General features: G+C 43.8%; 2 protein-coding genes across 2 annotated transcripts; one reads left to right on the forward strand and one right to left on the reverse strand.

Moving 5' to 3' along the window:
- The first annotated feature begins 4,780 nt into the window (after positions 1-4,780).
- On the forward strand, positions 4,781-9,345 carry LOC310927837 (uncharacterized protein). The gene is made up of 4 exons (XM_083890241.1): positions 4,781-5,026; positions 6,607-6,940; positions 7,230-7,482; positions 7,570-9,345. The coding sequence occupies exons 2-4, from the start codon at positions 6,626-6,628 to the stop codon at positions 8,943-8,945; spliced, it is 1,944 nt and encodes a 647-aa protein (XP_083746367.1). The 5' UTR covers positions 4,781-5,026; positions 6,607-6,625; the 3' UTR covers positions 8,946-9,345.
- A 114-nt stretch (positions 9,346-9,459) lies between these two features.
- Positions 9,460-15,463, reverse strand: slc23a1 (solute carrier family 23 member 1; the record flags this gene model as incomplete). The annotated part of the gene is made up of 13 exons (XM_083889716.1): positions 9,460-9,707; positions 9,785-9,880; positions 10,464-10,607; positions 10,780-10,909; positions 11,060-11,165; positions 11,262-11,409; positions 11,481-11,637; positions 12,169-12,289; positions 12,373-12,554; positions 13,510-13,577; positions 13,748-13,836; positions 13,959-14,116; positions 15,332-15,463. 13 exons carry the CDS (start codon positions 15,461-15,463, stop codon positions 9,460-9,462), a joined length of 1,779 nt encoding a protein of 592 aa, XP_083745842.1.
- Between the last annotated feature and the right edge of the window lie 1,387 nt (positions 15,464-16,850).

Genomic DNA, 16,850 nt, shown 5'->3' on the forward strand with positions numbered 1-16,850 from the left:
TCCCTGAGCTACGTTATCCACAGCTGGTCAAATGTCGTCCTCGTCGTCTTTCTCCGTGTCAGCAGATGAGGTTCGTGAGGTGAGGGAGAGGGCGAGCTACCGCGGCCGTAGCAGACGAAGCGGAGAGAGAGGAGGCGGGACTTCTGCTACAAGTAAAGAGACGCTTGATTTGTTCTCTCGCGTTTGTCCTTACAGGCTCCGGCAGAAACATGGCGTCTCGCTGCTAACAGTGGCTATGCAACCGCGGCCCGCGACCATGTTATTTTACATGACTTTTTGAAACACTACGAAAATGAAACAAAGAATATTATACAGCGACTAGACAATGCAGGAGCACATAATATGTATACAAAAGTGGATTTAAACCCATAAATACTACACATTGTCCCTTTAAATAGTTTTCTTACTAAACCCACAGCAGGAAATTCCTCATCAGCACCTTTAAAGCACTGCTTCTACTAGTTAGCGTCAGCATCAGCTAGCATTCTGACGCTAATGTTAGCTGCTGTCTGTGTCCCCGTTAGTTAGACAGTGACTGTTAATGTTATGATTATATCATTATCTGCACCAGCAGCGCCACTTACAACTGTGTGTCTTTCTTTCTTTTTTCTTCATCCTCTTTTTTTCTTCCTCTTCTAACTACCTTATTGAATTTTGACAGCCCTAATTTTTTTACATTTAAAATGACAAGCATTATGAAGAACTTGTGACGAGCATTGCAGAAGATAACACACACATAACCAACGTAAACATGTAAGTGCCGATAGAAAAACTTTACGAACTTTCTAGAAAGCCACGCTAACGTTACAGAAACGTGTCACGAACACTGCCAAGACCGCGAAAACACACAATTTTTTTTTTCTGTTTTTTTACTTGTATTTTATCATTTTAACTCTTTTTTATGTTGTTTGTTTTTTTTTCGTGAAAATTGTCGTCTGGATTTTATTTCCCAAATCACCAGACTCCATTTAAAAAACGAGCAATTCAACGTTTCTCCACCAGGAATAGACGGTGAAAACTGTCAGTTCTGTGTGTGTGTGTGTGCGTGTGCGTGTGCGTGTGTGTGTGGAACCTCATGTATTTTTAAAGGGACAGTACGCGGACTCTCAGCAGGCTTTGTTCTCTGTCCTACTTTAAACTTTGCTTTGACAGCACGCACACAGACACACACACAAACCTTTACTCTCTAGTGACACCATGAGGCAGTTAAGGTCATCACACAAATGTGAAATCTCTCGTTTGTTTGGGTTTCAACCTTTTTACGTCAAAGGACAAAGAAAAAATGTGTGTGTGTGTGTAAATTATAAAGTATCTCTTTAAATATTGACAAACATTAAATATTAACGTAAAAAAAAATGCTTCACAAGCATTACGAAAAAAAAGCTTTACTAGCATTACGAAAATAACACTTTACTAGCATTACAAAAAAACGCTTCACTAGCGTTGCAAAAAAACGCTTCACAAGCATTACGAAAAAAACGCTTTACTAGCATTACGAAAAAACGCTTTACTAGCATTACGAAAAAATGCTTCACAAGCATACCGAAAAAACGCTTTACTAGCATTACGAAAAAATGCTTCACAAGCATACCGAAAAAATGCTTCACAAGCATACCGAAAAAACGCTTTACTAGCATTACGAAAAAACGCTTTACTAGCATTACGAAAAAAAAGCTTTATTAGCATTACGAAATGAAATATTTTAAAATCTGAATTCACTAAAATCAGTCATTGTAAGTTAGTGATGGAGGCAGCAGTGGATCAACAACTCCTGTGAACTCCTGTGTGCTGTGATAGTAAAATCACTGTTTTTTCCTATGGGCTTTGGTGTGGGAGAGTGAGTGACTTTGGTGTGGGAGTTGAGTGGTTTACAAACTTATTGAAACAAAAGTTAAGATTTTGAAGCAAAAAGATTAACAAAAAAATTATGATTTTGCAAACGACAGAATTTTGTTTGACTTTTATTTTCTTGGACTTTTTTTTTTTTAAATCCATGTGCTTGGTTTTAAATCGCTGAACAGAACTCTGCTGCCACCTAGTGGCACCAGTCTGTCATTAAGAAGTGCAGCTGAGTCAGAAGTGAAAAGCATTTCAAACATTCAAAGAAATCAATAAATAAATAAATCAATAAATAAAATAAAATAAAGGGAACGAATATACACACGCTAGCGTATTAGCTTAGAACAATTGACGTAACACCAGTGCGCAAGAGTGGTAAAAAAAAAAGACTCACCGGAGGTCCACGAGACCGAGGAACCGGGGGTTAGTGACCGGAACTCAGTCCCGCAGCAACAAGCTCGAGGCCATGACGTCACCTGCTCAGAGACACGCTCGCGTGTTCATTAGCTTAGCACTGAACAACAGGCTGATGTGACACCAGTGCGCGAGAGTGACAATAACCGGGGACCACCGGAACTGACCGGAACTCAGTCCCGCAGCAACAAGCTCCAAACACGGACACGAGACGGCTCGCGCGAGCTGTTTATTGACAACACGTGCGTTCCTTCTCTGTGGGTGTAATACATGTTTGGCCACTGGCGAGATTTTGGAGGCGCTGTTTCCCCGCGTGGATCAAAGTGAGGACGGCTGCTCAAACTGTGGCACGTAAGCGCCGCCTGGTGGTACCTAGAGGAAACGCACATACAGCTACGGAACGCCAACAGGGTCACAATTCATCGGTTGAGGAATTGTGTGTTTGTAATTTCGCACTTTAGTTCCCGTGTTTGACTCACGTGATGATATTGAGAAGAAAAGTTTCCACCCGGCCTCAAACTGGGGACTTTTCGCGTGTTAGACAAAGTGATAACAACGACACTGCTTCACTAGAATTACAAAAAAACGCTTCACTAGCATTAAAATAAAACGCTTCACTAGCATTACGAAAAAACGCTTCACTAACATTAAGAAAAAAAACGCTTCACGAGTATAACGTAAAAACGCTTATTAAACGATTATTCACTAGGATTACCATAATTGGTCGGAGTAATTACGTGGCGCCATTGCTCTGCCCTCAAAACAAAAGCAGAATTGTGACTGTGTTAGCGTTCTGCAGCTCACGTGTTTGGCTCAGTTTTTAAGAAAAGTGCTGTTTCCGCCCGGTCTCGAACCGGGGACCTTTCGCGTGTTAGGCGAACGTGATAACCACTACACTACGGAAACTGATGGTGTTACTGTGTAACGTGAGAACTCATATTACATCTTTATGATAGAAAAATAATGAAAAGAAAAAGAAATGTAATTTTTAATGTTTTTTTTTACTTTGCTTCTTAAAAAGTGCTGTTCGATCATTTTGACACGTATCTGATTCCGAACTCGAGAAGAAGAGTAAACAGTGTTTCCGCCCGGTTTCGAACCGGGGACCTTTCGCGTGTGAGGCGAACGTGATAACCACTACACTACGGAAACTGATGATGCCTGTTGACAAATAATAATAATGAAATATAATTACACAGTCATGGTCAAAGTCTAAATAATTTGGCTTCAACTTCAATCACTTTAAAAAAATAAAAAAGGTATTTACAGACTTCACTAGGATTACAAGAAATGCTTCGCTAGCATTGGGGAAAAAACACTTCACGAGCTTTACAAAAAAAACGCTTCACTAGCATTACAAAAAAACGCTTTACTAGGATTACGAAAAAACACTTCACTAGCATTACAAAAAAAAACACTTCACTAGCATTACGATAAAAGCATTCTGACGCTAATGTTAGCTGCTGTCTGTGTCCCCGTTAGTTAGACAGTGACTGTTAATGTTATGATTATATCATTATCTGCACCAGCAGCGCCACTTACAACTGTGTGTCTTTCTTTCTTTTGTCTTCATCCTCTTTTTTTCTTGTTCTTTTAACTTCCTGACTGATAACTCCTCTTCATTTTCCTTCAGCTTCATTTACAACTTGCAGAACGATAACTTCAAACAGGTTAACGTGTGGTGACGTGGGGCCCCTTTAGGGGGGTTTCCGACCGAGATGTCATTGCAAATCAACCATTGTTGTTTAAGGGGTACGGGGATGCAGCTGGTCACTGATGCATTAAGGTCCAATTGTCGGGTCCCCCCTATCGACTCGGGGCCCCAAGCAGTTGCCTGTCTTGCCTGTTCATAAACTGCACGTCTACTCGTAGCGTGATGAAAGTGAGAAAGTGGGTTAATGCGTTTAAAAATAAATAACGCGTTGATTAATTCCACAAATTAATCATCCTGCGTTAACGCGTTAATTTTGACAGCCCTAGAAAAAACGCTTTACTAGGATTACGAAAAACGCTTCACTGGCATTACGAAAAATGCTTTACGAGCATTACGAAAAAAACGCTTTCAAAAGGAAAATAAAATAAAAAATTGACTTATCGTGGAATTATGACACATTTGTCGTCACTGTACTGCGTCACTACATGCTACCCTGTCAGCGCGCTAACTCGTAGTCTTTCAAATGTAAAAATGTTGCTGCCCCCTGCTGTTCATGGTGGGAAATAATCATCTCACATTTGTGTCACAGTTCTCGGACAGAAACAAACACACGTGACGGGAGGACACTAGAGGGCGCTGTTGTGCGCGCTTTACATACGTGAGCTTTACTTTTTCGTGGTCACAGATGGTTCCACTTGTGTGTCAGCGCTCAGTTCTGCTCAACCGGGTCAAACCAAGTCTCATGGGTGGGGGGGGGGGTTTCCGTGCAGCTGCAGCCTCGTCTGTCAATCACTTCCTAAAATAGAAAAGTATCTCTCTCTCTCTCTCTCAGTGGACCTGCAGTCTATCAGCAACACCTCTCTCTCTTCTCTGTTTATCTGAACCTCTCTTTCTCTCGTTCAGCTGAGACTGAAACATGGACTCAGACGTCTCTGGAACCAGAACCTGGGTCTGATTTGGTCAACCAGAAACCCTGAAGAAGTCCTGAAAGAAAACCCTTTTCCAATACTGAGCCATCCAAAGACCTGGTCCTGGACCTGGACCTGGACCTGGACCTGGACTCTGCCCTCAAACACTGAACCAGGAACTAGAACCCGAGTCTGCAAGAGTTGATCGTCGGTGAGTTTGGAACAAAAACGTTCTGAATTTGAGGGTTGGTTGATTTTCTGATTCTTTTTCATCGTGAAACGACAACAAAAAACAACTCAGCATTCAAAAAGAATCCTGAGTTTATTCAAAACTGTTAAAAAATAAGTCAATCATTTTCAAAAATATTGAAGAAAAAAAACGCTTCACTAGCATTACTAAAAAGATGCTTCACTAGCATTACTGAAAAGATGCTTCACTAGCATTACTGAAAAGATGCTTCACTAGCATTACTAAAAAAAACGCTTCACTTTCATCACTAAAAAAATGCTTCACTAGCATTACTAAAAAAAACGCTTCACTTTCATCACTAAAAAAATGCTTCACTAGCATTACTAAAAAAATGCTTCACTAGCATTACTAAAAAGATGCTTCACTAGCATTACTAAAAAGATGCTTCACTAGCATTACTAAAAAGATGCTTCACTTGCATCACTAAAAAAATGCCAGCATGCTTTGTGAACAAATCCCGGTCTGATTGATCATTACAGAGCGACATTAGATCGTTCTGATTAGAGAAGGGCGCATGTCAGCACAAATGCGTTATATGCATTTATGTCCTTTTGACTCACTAATGAAGTGATTGACACGCATTTGGAGACCGGGGTCTGATTCTACCGGTTTAGAGGTTTAAAACGAGCTGTCAATCACCCTAATTGACCAAGGTAAGCCAGAGCTATGGCGCTGCGTAACTGAAGACGCTGCAGAGTCACAGAGTTGTTATTACGCACTGCACAGGGAGCATCCATTTACAGACAGTTATCATAGTTTTTTTTTTTTCAAAACAAGTTCTTTTTAGATCTGTAGTGACATACAAATAAAATTAAATAGTTTTTTAATAATTTGGTACCTACAAATCTCAAATGGCATAGATGGTGCCAAACTGTGCCAAAAGTGAGAACGCCCAGACATCTCTTTACTAAAACCTCTGTAATTTCACTCTGCTTCATTTCAGCAGCATCAGACTTTGCACAGCTCATGTCCACATGTCCACATGTCCTACTGCATTAATTAAAGGTGATATTTGCTTTAAAATGCAATATTTTTTTAGGCGAGAAAAAAAAATCCTTCCATTATGCTGTGTTCCATGTACATTTACTCTGACACAGTGGCATCTACAGTGAAAGTTACACCTCTGGTGGAATCTCACAAGTGTTATCTTCATTCTGATACCAAGATAATCCACATAGAGCTTGTAACTGCAGAGGTTTACTCTATTTAGTTTGGGCATGTCATTTTAGAGCAGGGACTCCAAAAAGAGGGTCAGGGAAGAAGAGGTTAATGCAATTATTCAAGTTTAGTGATTCAAATTCAAATATAAACGATTCAAATTCAGTTCTGGTGGCACATATTTCAGCGTCTTAAAGTTTGTTTATTGTGACTTATTTTGACAAAAAGACAGATTTTTCAGTTTTTCACAGTGATGAAAAACAGCAGCAGACAGGAAGTTGGTCATTGGTGGTGGATTCACTTTTTTTTACTTAAAGTCAGATTTGTTTGTCACGTCTGATAATCTGTCAAATAATCTGTATGCTTGTGCTTTAATCCTTCAGCTTTCCTGGATCAGACGGGATGAGCAGCAGGACAGTGGACGGAGGAAGAGGAGGCGGCGAGGTCTTCCTCAGCGCTCACCGCTGCCCCGAGGTCGACCTGCCGCCTCCTCGGCAGGTCAGGTGTGCAGGTGACGACGCACAGGTGGATTATCTGAGCGTCTGTCACTCTGAGGACGAGGAGGAAGAGGAGGAGGAGGAGGATGGAAGTGAGAGTGACTGGTCAGAGGAAGATCTCTCCCTCCATTTCTCTCCCTCTGTCATCCTCCAATCGGAGGACGATGCGTCCGATCCAGAGAGCGGCTTCAGGTGTGTCGCCGTTACCGTGGAAACACAGGTAAAATCAGATTAATGTTATGAATGGAAATAAAATCAAAATTATTTGGACATTTGACTCAATATTGATTTGCTGTGACTTATTGAGTCGCAAATACTGCTCTTTTTCTTAGTTAAAATCCAAAAGTTTCCTGCTTTTATTCTGTAGTTTGACAAAAAAAAAATCTACTTCCTGTTTTATTTAGAAAAAAAAAAAAAAAATAGAGAAATATTTTTGATTCAAAACTGCGGCAGACCTCGGACTCCATGAGTCTCCAGGCTCCAAGCTAACTTCACTTTCACATGTGCAGGTGACGGGTCAGGAGGGGGCGGGGCTAAAGACGGTCCCAAAGCGACAGATTGAGCTGAAGAAGAAGAAGAAAACGGAAAAGGTCGTCAACAACAACAACAACAACAAGTTCAACGGTGTCGGATCGGTCAGTCAACTATGTCCGACTGACCGTATCCGTCCCAACGCGTTGCTACGGCAACACAGTGTCCCCGCCTCCTTCAGCGGCGACGTGGACGGCTACAGGGTTTACCGGGGCCTCGGGGCTCCTCGAGGTAACAAAGCACCTGGACCGTTTTTTTTAGTCACGTGAGCCGAGCAGGTCTGCGGTTCTGATCCCCATGTGGTGTTTCTGGTTTCAGGGCTCCAGGTGGGCGGAGACTCGCCGCGGCGTCTTCAGAAGTCTCTCTCTCTGGACGAGACGAAGACAAAGATGGCGTCCGGCATCATCAAGAGCGTCCTGTCTAAGAAGATGCAGGTGGAGCAGATTAACACGAGGACGACTCGTCCCACGACCGCCGCCGCCGCCGCCCGCCCACCTGTGGAGCGGCAGACGGGGAAAGAGGGCGGGGCTTCGCCGGTGAGGGAGAGCGGGGCTGCAGCCGCGTGGAAGGTCCGAGACGTTAAGAGTTTAGTGAAAAACACGTACAACCTGTCGTTCGCCTCGGCGACCACGCCTGACGACAAACCAACAAGCTTCAAGCTGATTGGCCAGGACAGTCCCCCGCCCACATACCAGCAGGCTGTGGAGGTCAAAGGTCATCAGAGATTTGAATCGTCCAGGGGACACGTGGCAAAGGTCGCGGCCTCTTTCAGCCAATCACAGCCCAGACGACAGAGCGACACGTCGACTCGTCCAATCACGCGAGAGCCAGCCGCGAGGGGAGGGAGGGTCAATGATGTCGTCTGGCCTGTCGCATCGGAAGACACGCCCCCATCCATCGCTGCAACTGTCAGCCAATCAGAATGGGCCAAAAGTGTAAGAGTTGGAGCTCCGCCCCCTTCCTCCTCCCACACAGGGAGTGTTTCCTGTCACTCTGGCTCCTCTCACAGCTGTGTCTTCACGCCCTCCACGCTGCACCCCCACGTGAGGGTCAACTACAAGCCCCGCCCCCTGACCTCTGTCCAGGCCCCGTCAGCTCCCTCGCTCCACCTGCTGGAGAGGAGCGAGGACAGCACCTCAGAGCAGCCGGACCGCAGCAGGAAGCCCCGCCCCCCTCAGCCAGTCAGGACGACAAGAGACCAGGAAGGAAGTGACATCACAGTGACTCCACCCACACAGAATCCTCCATACAGACTTCAGGGTGTCTTACCTGTTCAAGTGGGCGGGGACTTCCTGGTCGCAGGTGCTGCTGTACAACCTGGAGCCTTCCTCAGTGGCCCCGCCCCCTGCCACGTGATGTTAGAACCTCAAAGTGGGCGGTGTTATTACGTAGACACGCCCCCACAGCCTCAGCGAAAGATGCTGCTGGATCCAGAAACCGGTCAGTTCTTCCAGGTGCTCCTCCCCACGGCTAGCCCCGCCCCCAGCGCTCACTTCTTCCCAATGTGTTGTGTTAACCCCGCCCCCACTGTCATCAACCCCGCCCCAACAATGCTACAAACGGCCAGCGCTAACCCGACCGTTCTGTCAGTCATGCACTTTCAGCCGATGGCGTCCTCCCTGTACGGCGCCCCCTGCCTGCCATTCACCATGTTCACACCAGCAACCAACTTCACACTCGCTTCACCACAATGACGTCACGGTCGCCACACGATAACGGTCACTCGCCGCGCAATGAGGGTCATGACAGTCACTCGCCGTGTGAGGAAAATATATATATAACTATATGTAGTTAAATGTGTTGTTGTTGATTTTTTGATTGAAATGTTAATAAAACAGAAAATTTCGACACTTTTAACGAAATAACTTTAATTCAGCTCTTATTATCATTAAAAATGTATCTTTTTTTGTAAATCAAAGAAAAAACATAAACACTGAGGATATTTGTTTAAATATAATGACATCATCGATCAATATTAAATATCAATAAATATTTTTTTATTCACGTTTTTGATTTAATTCAGTATTTAATGAGTGATTTCCATATAAAACATATTTATTTATTGTTGTTGTTGTAAACATGTGTCTGTTTGTTTGTTTTCCACTGATTTCTACAGTTTTATTTACTTTATCAGGTTTGTAAACATGTGAAATAATAATAATAATAAACAATAATAATAAACAGCTGTCTGATTGGTTTATTGACACATCACACCCTGGTGGTGGTGGGCGGGTCCAAAGCTTCCTCCGCCTCTCTTCCCGGCTCCTCCTCCTCCTTGACCTCAGAGGACGCCCGGAAGCCTGTGAAGGAGGGGCTGATGGGAAACCGCCGCAGCCACCGCGTACGTCTGATGAAGGCCATCCCCACAGGGAGGTTATAGGAGGAGAAGGAGGAGGAGGAGGCGGAGCAAGAGGAGGAGGAGGTCCACTGGACCAGACCTCGCTCCTCTCTGGATCCTGAAATCACCAGAAGAAGGAAATGATTCTGCTCCTGTGTGCGTGAGCGCCCCCCGCTGTCGATGTTTGTGTGTTACCTGGGATGGTGTTGTCCAGACAGAAGGCCACGAAACCTCCCACGAACATCTCAGTGGAGAGGAGAACCGTGAGGATCTGATCCAGCTCCAGCACTCCTGAGGACACAAGTGACCTGTGACATCCAAATCTAGACCAGATCTACGTCCACAAGACCTGATCTACGTATACAAGACCAACACAGAGACTTGATCTACGTCTACAAGACCTGATCTACATCTACAAGACCAACACAGAGACCTGATCTACGTCCACAAGACCTGATCTACATCTACAAGACCTACACAGACACCTGATCTACGTATACATCTACAAGACCTGATCTACCTCTACAAGACCTGTTCTACGTCTACAAGACCTGATCTAAATCTGCAAGACCCGATCTACATCTACAAGACCTGAGCTAAGTTTACAAGACCTGATCTGCGTCTACAGGATCTGCATCTCCTGTAGGATTAAGACAAAGCCCTGATCAGTATCTCGAAGATCTTGGTATGCAAGACCTTCACAGACCCAATCTCTGTCCACATCTGGTCTCAGGTCTGAAGTCTACATAGACACCTTATCTCAAGTGTCGGGTCTACTCCAGGTTTTGTGTATCTCGGTCTAGAGGTCTGAGGTCTACACAGAGATCAGGTCTAAGGTCTACATGGGGAACAGGTCGCAGGTCCCGAGTCTCACCTGTCTGGATGGAGTTGGGGTGAGAGTCCAGGTACTCAGGTAACGTCAAACCGAAGAACATGGAGAATCCAAGGACAAAGAGGTTTCTGGAAGAATTCAAGTCCACCAGCTGAAGGTTGGACAGACCGACGGCTGTGATCATCCCTGCGAGACACACCTGGATTATTATGACATCATCTGACCTGGACTATCCCGGTGACATCATCAGACCTGGACTAACCCGGTGACATCATCAGACCTGGACTAACCCGGTGACATCATCAGACCTGGACTAACTCGGTGACATCATCAGACCGGGACTAACCCGGTGACTCACCAAACAGTGTGCAGAACATTCCCCCGAGGATGGGATCAGGCAGTGACGCAAACAGAGCTGTGAACTTCCCGATGGTTCCCAACAGGAGCATGATTCCCGCTCCGTACTGCACCACCCGCCTGCTGCCCACCTGCACACACCGTCAACAAATCAAACATCCACTCGCTGGTTCAGGACTGCAGCTTTGAGTCCAGATCCAGGTCCGTCAATCCCACAGATTCAGGGAGCTCGGTACAGCAATCAAACACAACTGTCATGTGGACATGCCCCCGCTCGTTACCTTGGTGATACCCAGAACGCCTATATTTGGACTGGAGGAGGTGGAGCCATTTCCTGTTCCTAGGAGACCGGCGATAATGCAACACATGCCCTCTATGAAGATCCCCCTGAAACACACACACACACACACACACATACACACACACACACACACTGACCACCTGCCGCCACAGCCACCACTTCCTGTTTACTTCCTGACTCACCTGTTGATGGCGTGGACTGGAGGGGGCGTGGCTCCAGAGAGTCGAGCACAGGCGTAATAATCGCCAATCGACTCCACGATTCCTGCCAGAGTTGCGCTGAACATGCCCAACACCCCAGCAACGGTAACCACGGGCAACCCCCACTGACCTATCAGAGACAGGAAGTCAAAGATGACCTACGACCTCTGAGAGACCGATGCCTGTGATTGGCTGACTCACATGGGTATGGAACCCTGAACCAGGGTGCAGAGGACATGATGTCTCCTCGGGCGTCCGTCCGAGCTTTGTGTCCATAGTGATCGGGGTCGCTAGGCAACAGGTTGGTCAGAGTGAGGATGTAACAAACGAGCCAAACCAACATGATGGCGAGGATGATCTGAGAAAAGTCACGTGACCTTTGTTTTAACTCACAGTTAGCCAGTTAGCTTCACGTTTAACTCTGGTTATCTGGCTAAAGTCAGGGTTAACTTTGGTTATCTGGATAACTTCAGGTTAACTCTGGTTATCTGAATAACTTCAGGTTAACGCTGGTTATCTGAATAACTTTAGGTTAACTTTGGTTATCTGGATAAATTCATGTCAACTCTGGTTATTTGGATAACTTCAGGATAACTTTAGGTTAACTCTGGTTACCTGGATAACTTTAGGTTAACTCTTGTTATCAGGATAACTTCAGGTTAAGTCTGGTTATGTGTATAACTTCAGGTTAACTTTGGTTATCTGGATAACTTCATGTTAACTCTGGTTATGTGGATAACTTCAGGTTAAGTCTGGTTATGTGGATAACTTCATGTTAACCCTGGCTATCTGGATAACTTCAGGTTAACTGTGGTTTTCAGGATAAGTTCAGGTTAACTTTGGTTATCAGGATAAGTTGAGGCTAACTCTGGAGATGAAAGTTATTTACAGGAAACATTTTGAAGATCTGGACTCTGGTGGACGTCAGTCCTTTGGTGCGACTGTAAAAAGGGACCGGAAGTGATGTGGACCTCAGGTACTGAGCAAACAGCAGGATGAGCAGAATACACCTGGGACAGAGGGACAGACGTGTGAGACAGAAGTGGACAGACAGACAGACAGACAGACAGACAGACAGACAGAGGTGTCTCACAGTGCTGAGAGTCCCCAGTGAGACCCGGCTCTGTCTCCGGCCGTGGTGAAGACAGACAGGCCGATCAGAGACACCGTGGGCGTGATGGTGAGCGGGCCGATGAACTCCAGCAGCAAACCTGGCAACCCGCACAGTCCCACCAAGAGCTCCACCGCGCTGGACACGATGATGGCGCCCTGGATCTGAGACACAGAGAGGATCTGTCAACATGTGGACTCTGCAGAACCTGGTCCAGGATCTACTGTCCCCAAGCCCAACCTGAAACCTGGAACCTGGATTAAACAATCATTTAATCTAATTCAAACAATAATGTAATCTGAATCAAGCAGTCATTTAAACTAAAGTAGTCCCTTAATCTGGATTAAACAATCCTTTAATCTGAATCAAGCAGTCGTTTAAACTAAAGTAGTCACTTAATCTGGATTAAACAATCCTTTAATCTGAATCAAGCAGTTGTTTAAACTAAAGTAGTCACTTAATCTGGATTAAACAATCCTTTAATCTAATTCAAACAATAATGTAATCTGAATCAAGCAGTTGTTTAAACTAAAGTAGACACTTAATCTGGATTAAACAATCCTTTAGTCTGAATCATTATAATTTATTATATATAATTTTGCCTACATCGAACTGTTGTTTAATCTGGATTAATCATTGATTTAATCTGGATTAAAGATTCATTTAATCCGAATCAAACATTCATTTAATCTGAATCAAACAGTCTTTTTAACTAAACCAAAAATTCACTTAATCTGGATCCAGCAATCCTTTAATCTGAATCAAGCAGTCGTTTAAACAAAAGTAGTGACTTAATCTGGATTAGACAATCCTTTAATCTAATTCAAACAATAGTTTAATCTGGATTAAACATGAATTTAACCTGAATCAAACCATCTTTTAAACTCAATCAAAAAGTCACTTAATCTGGATTCAACAATAGTTTAATTCAGATTAAATGATTGTTTAATCTGAATCAAGCAGTCGCTTAAACCAAAGTAGTCACTTAATCTGGATTAAACAATCCTTCCAATCTAATTCAAACAATAGTTTAATCTGCATCAAACTGCTGTTTAATCTGAATCGAGCAGTCACTTAATCTGGACCAAAGGTAATTTAATCTGGAGCAAATAGCGGCACCTCTCTAATCCGTGGCTGCCATATGTGCGACGTGTCCAATGGAAGAGTCCAGTTCCCGTAAATCTCCTCTGGAAAAACAACACAAACACAAACAGGAAACTCCACATTTGGATTAGACCTTGGCGACCTCCTAATCTGGGTTAGGATGAAGTAAGAACTCTTTTAAAAGGTTGATGATGTGAAATATCTGGTGGCCCAGGGTTAATTTATGTTTATTTTATGGTTATTTGTTTCTCACCCTCACTGGGACACTTCCAACGATCCAGATTAAGAATGGCCTGAGCAGGAACCAGGAACGCTAACGCGCTAGCCTGAAAGAGAGGGAGTCTACACACACACACACACACACACATGTCAGAGGGAGAGCACACGCCCACCTGTCTGTCGCCCTCAGGCTCCTCCCCCTGACTCACCTGACTGTCGCCCTCAGGCTCCTCCCCCTGACTCACCTGACTCCCACTGTGGTCTGGATCAGGGTTGTGATTCCCACCGTGGTGAAGATGGTTCCGATCAGCTGACTGATGGCGTTCTGGTCTCGACCCACGCACATGGCCTCGGCCAGAAGGAACGGAACCGCCACCGTCCCACTGAAGCACGTCAGGTAATGCTGCAGAGTTTAACACCAGTCTAACTTCAGTTTAAACCCAGGATAAACCCAGTTTAACACCAGTCTAACTCCAGTTTAAACCCAGAATAAACCCAGTTTAACACCAGTCTAACTCCAGTTTAAACCCAGGATAAACCCAGTTTAAGACCAATCTAACTCCAGTTTAAACCCAGTTTAAGACCAGTCTAACTCCAGTTTAAACCCAGGATAAACCCAGTTTAAGACCAGTCTAATTCCAGTTTAAACCCTGGATAAACCCAGTTGAAGCCAAATCTAACTCCAGTTTAAACCCAGTTTAAGACCAGTCTAATTCCAGTTTAAACCCAGGATAAACCCAGTTTAAATCCAGTTTAAGTCCAGTCTAATTCCAGTTTAAACCCAGTATGTCCAGTCTAATTCCAGTTTAAACCCAGTATAAGACCAGTCTAATTCCAGTTTAAACCCAGTATAAGACCAGTCTAACTCCAGTTTAATCCCAGGATAAACCCAGTTCAAGCCCAGTCTAATTCCAGTTTAAACCCAGTTTAATCCCAGTCTATTTCCAGTTTAAACCCAGTATAAGACCAGTTTAAACCAAAGACAAACCCAGTTCAAGAACAGCCTAATTCCAGTTTAAGTCCAGTCTAATTCCAGTTTAAACCCAGTATAAGACCAGTCTAACTCCAGTTTAAATCCAGTTTAAGACCAGTCTAACTCCAGTTTAAACCCAGGATGAACCCAGTTTAAGCCCAGTCTAATTCCAGTTCAAACCCAAGATAAACCCAGTTTAAGCCCAGTCTAATTCCAGTTCAAACCCAGGATAAACCCAATTTAAGCCCAGTCTAATTCCAGTTTAAACCCAGTAAAAGACCAGTTTAAACCCAGTTTAAGACCAGTCTAACTCCAGTTTAAACCCAGGATAAACCCAGTTTAATCCCAGTCTAATTCAGGTTTAAACCCAGTTTAAGCCCAGACTAATTACAGTTTAAACCCAGTATAAGACCAGTTCAAACCCAGGATAAACCCAGTTTAAGACCAGTCTAACTCCAGTTTAAACCCAGTATAAGTCCAGTCTAATTCCAGTTTGAACCCAGTATAAGTCCAGTCTAATTCCAGTTTAAACCCAGAACAAGCCCAGTTTAAGTCTAGTCTAAACTCAGTATTCTCAGTCTGACATCAGTTTACACTCAGTTTGAACCCAGTCTTATCCCGGTTTAAATCTAAACCCAGTCTTACCTGCAGTCCCAGTAAAATGCACAGGTACCACGGTGGAACATCCTCGATGGTATAAAGCATGTCTGACTCCGCCCTCTTCGCTTCTATTGGCCGTTTAGTTTTTCTGTCTTCTTCCATTGGCAGGTCAATCATGTCTGTGCCAGGACTCCGTCCCTCTCCAAGGTAATCCTGATTTTTATTGGACAGGTCGAAACATAGATACATCACAGGTTAAACAGGACAGGTGAGACACGTCGACCAGTCTAAACCAAACTAAATCAGGCTAAACCAGACTAAACCTACTCCTGACTAAACCAGGCTAAACCAAACTAAACCAGACTAAACCTACTCCAGGAAAAACCAAACTAAATCAGGCTAAACCTACTCCTGACTAAACCAAACTAAACCTTTAAACCTACTCCTGACTAAACCAGGCTAAACCAAACTAAACCTACTCCACACTAAACCAGGCTAAACCTACTCCAGACTAAACCAAACTAAACCTACTCCAGACTAAACCAAACTAAACCTACTCCAGACTAAACCAGACTAAACCTACTCCTGACTAAACCAAACTAAACCTACTCCAGACTAAACTAGGCTAAACCAAACTAAATCAGGCTAAACCAGACTAAACCTACTCCTGACTAAATCAGGCTAAACCTACTCCTGACTAAACCAAACTAAACCTTTAAACCTACTCCTGACTAAACCAAACTAAACCTACTCCAGACTAAACCAGGCTAAGCCTACTTCAGACTTAACCAAACTAAATCTACTCCTGACTAAAACTAAACCAGATTAAACCTACTACTGACTAAACCAGGCTAAATCAGACTAAACCTACTCCTGACTAAACCAAGATAAACCAAACTAAACCAGGCTAAACCAGACTAAACCTACTCCAGACTAAACCAAACTAAACCAGACAAAACCTACTCCAAACTAAACCAGGCTAAACCAAACTAACCTTACTCCTGACTAAACCAAACTAAACATACTCCTGACTAAACCAGACTAAACCTACTACTGACTAAACCAGGCTAAATCAGACTAAACCTACTCCTAATTAAACCAGGATAAACCAAACTAAACCAGACCAAACCTACTCCTGACTAAACCAGGCTAAACCAAACTAAACCAGACTAAACCTACTCCAGACTAAGCCAGGCTAAACCAAACTAAATCAGGCTAAACCAGACTAAACCTACTCCTGACTAAACCAGGCTAAACCAAACTAACCCTACTCCAGACTAAACCAGGCTAAACCTACTCCAGACTTAACCAAACTAAACCAGACTAAACCTACTCCTGACTAAACCAGGCTAAACTAAACCTACTCCTGACTAAACTAGGCTAAACCAAACTAAACCAGACTAAACCTACTCCTGACTAAATCAGGTTAAACAAAACTAAACCAAAGTAAACCTTTAACCCTACTCCTGACTAAACCAGACCAGACTAAACCTACTCCAGACTAAACCAAACTAAACCTACTCCAGACAAAACCAAACTAAACCGACTCCAGACTAAACCAGGC

The sequence above is a fragment of the Microchirus variegatus genome (genome assembly GCF_963457635.1).
Source record: "Microchirus variegatus genome assembly, chromosome: 5".
In the NCBI taxonomy this organism is placed as follows: domain Eukaryota; kingdom Metazoa; phylum Chordata; class Actinopteri; order Pleuronectiformes; family Soleidae; genus Microchirus; species Microchirus variegatus.

Bases quoted from the DNA above. Each gene is read 5' to 3' on its own strand.
- LOC310927837 (XM_083890241.1), top strand. From the start codon at position 6,626: ATGAGCAGCAGGACAGTGGACGGAGGAAGAGGAGGCGGCGAGGTCTTC. The intron at 6,941-7,229 runs GTAAAATCAGAT...TCACATGTGCAG, and splicing joins CCGTTACCGTGGAAACACAG to GTGACGGGTCAGGAGGGGGC. The intron at 7,483-7,569 runs GTAACAAAGCAC...TTCTGGTTTCAG, and splicing joins GGGCCTCGGGGCTCCTCGAG to GGCTCCAGGTGGGCGGAGAC.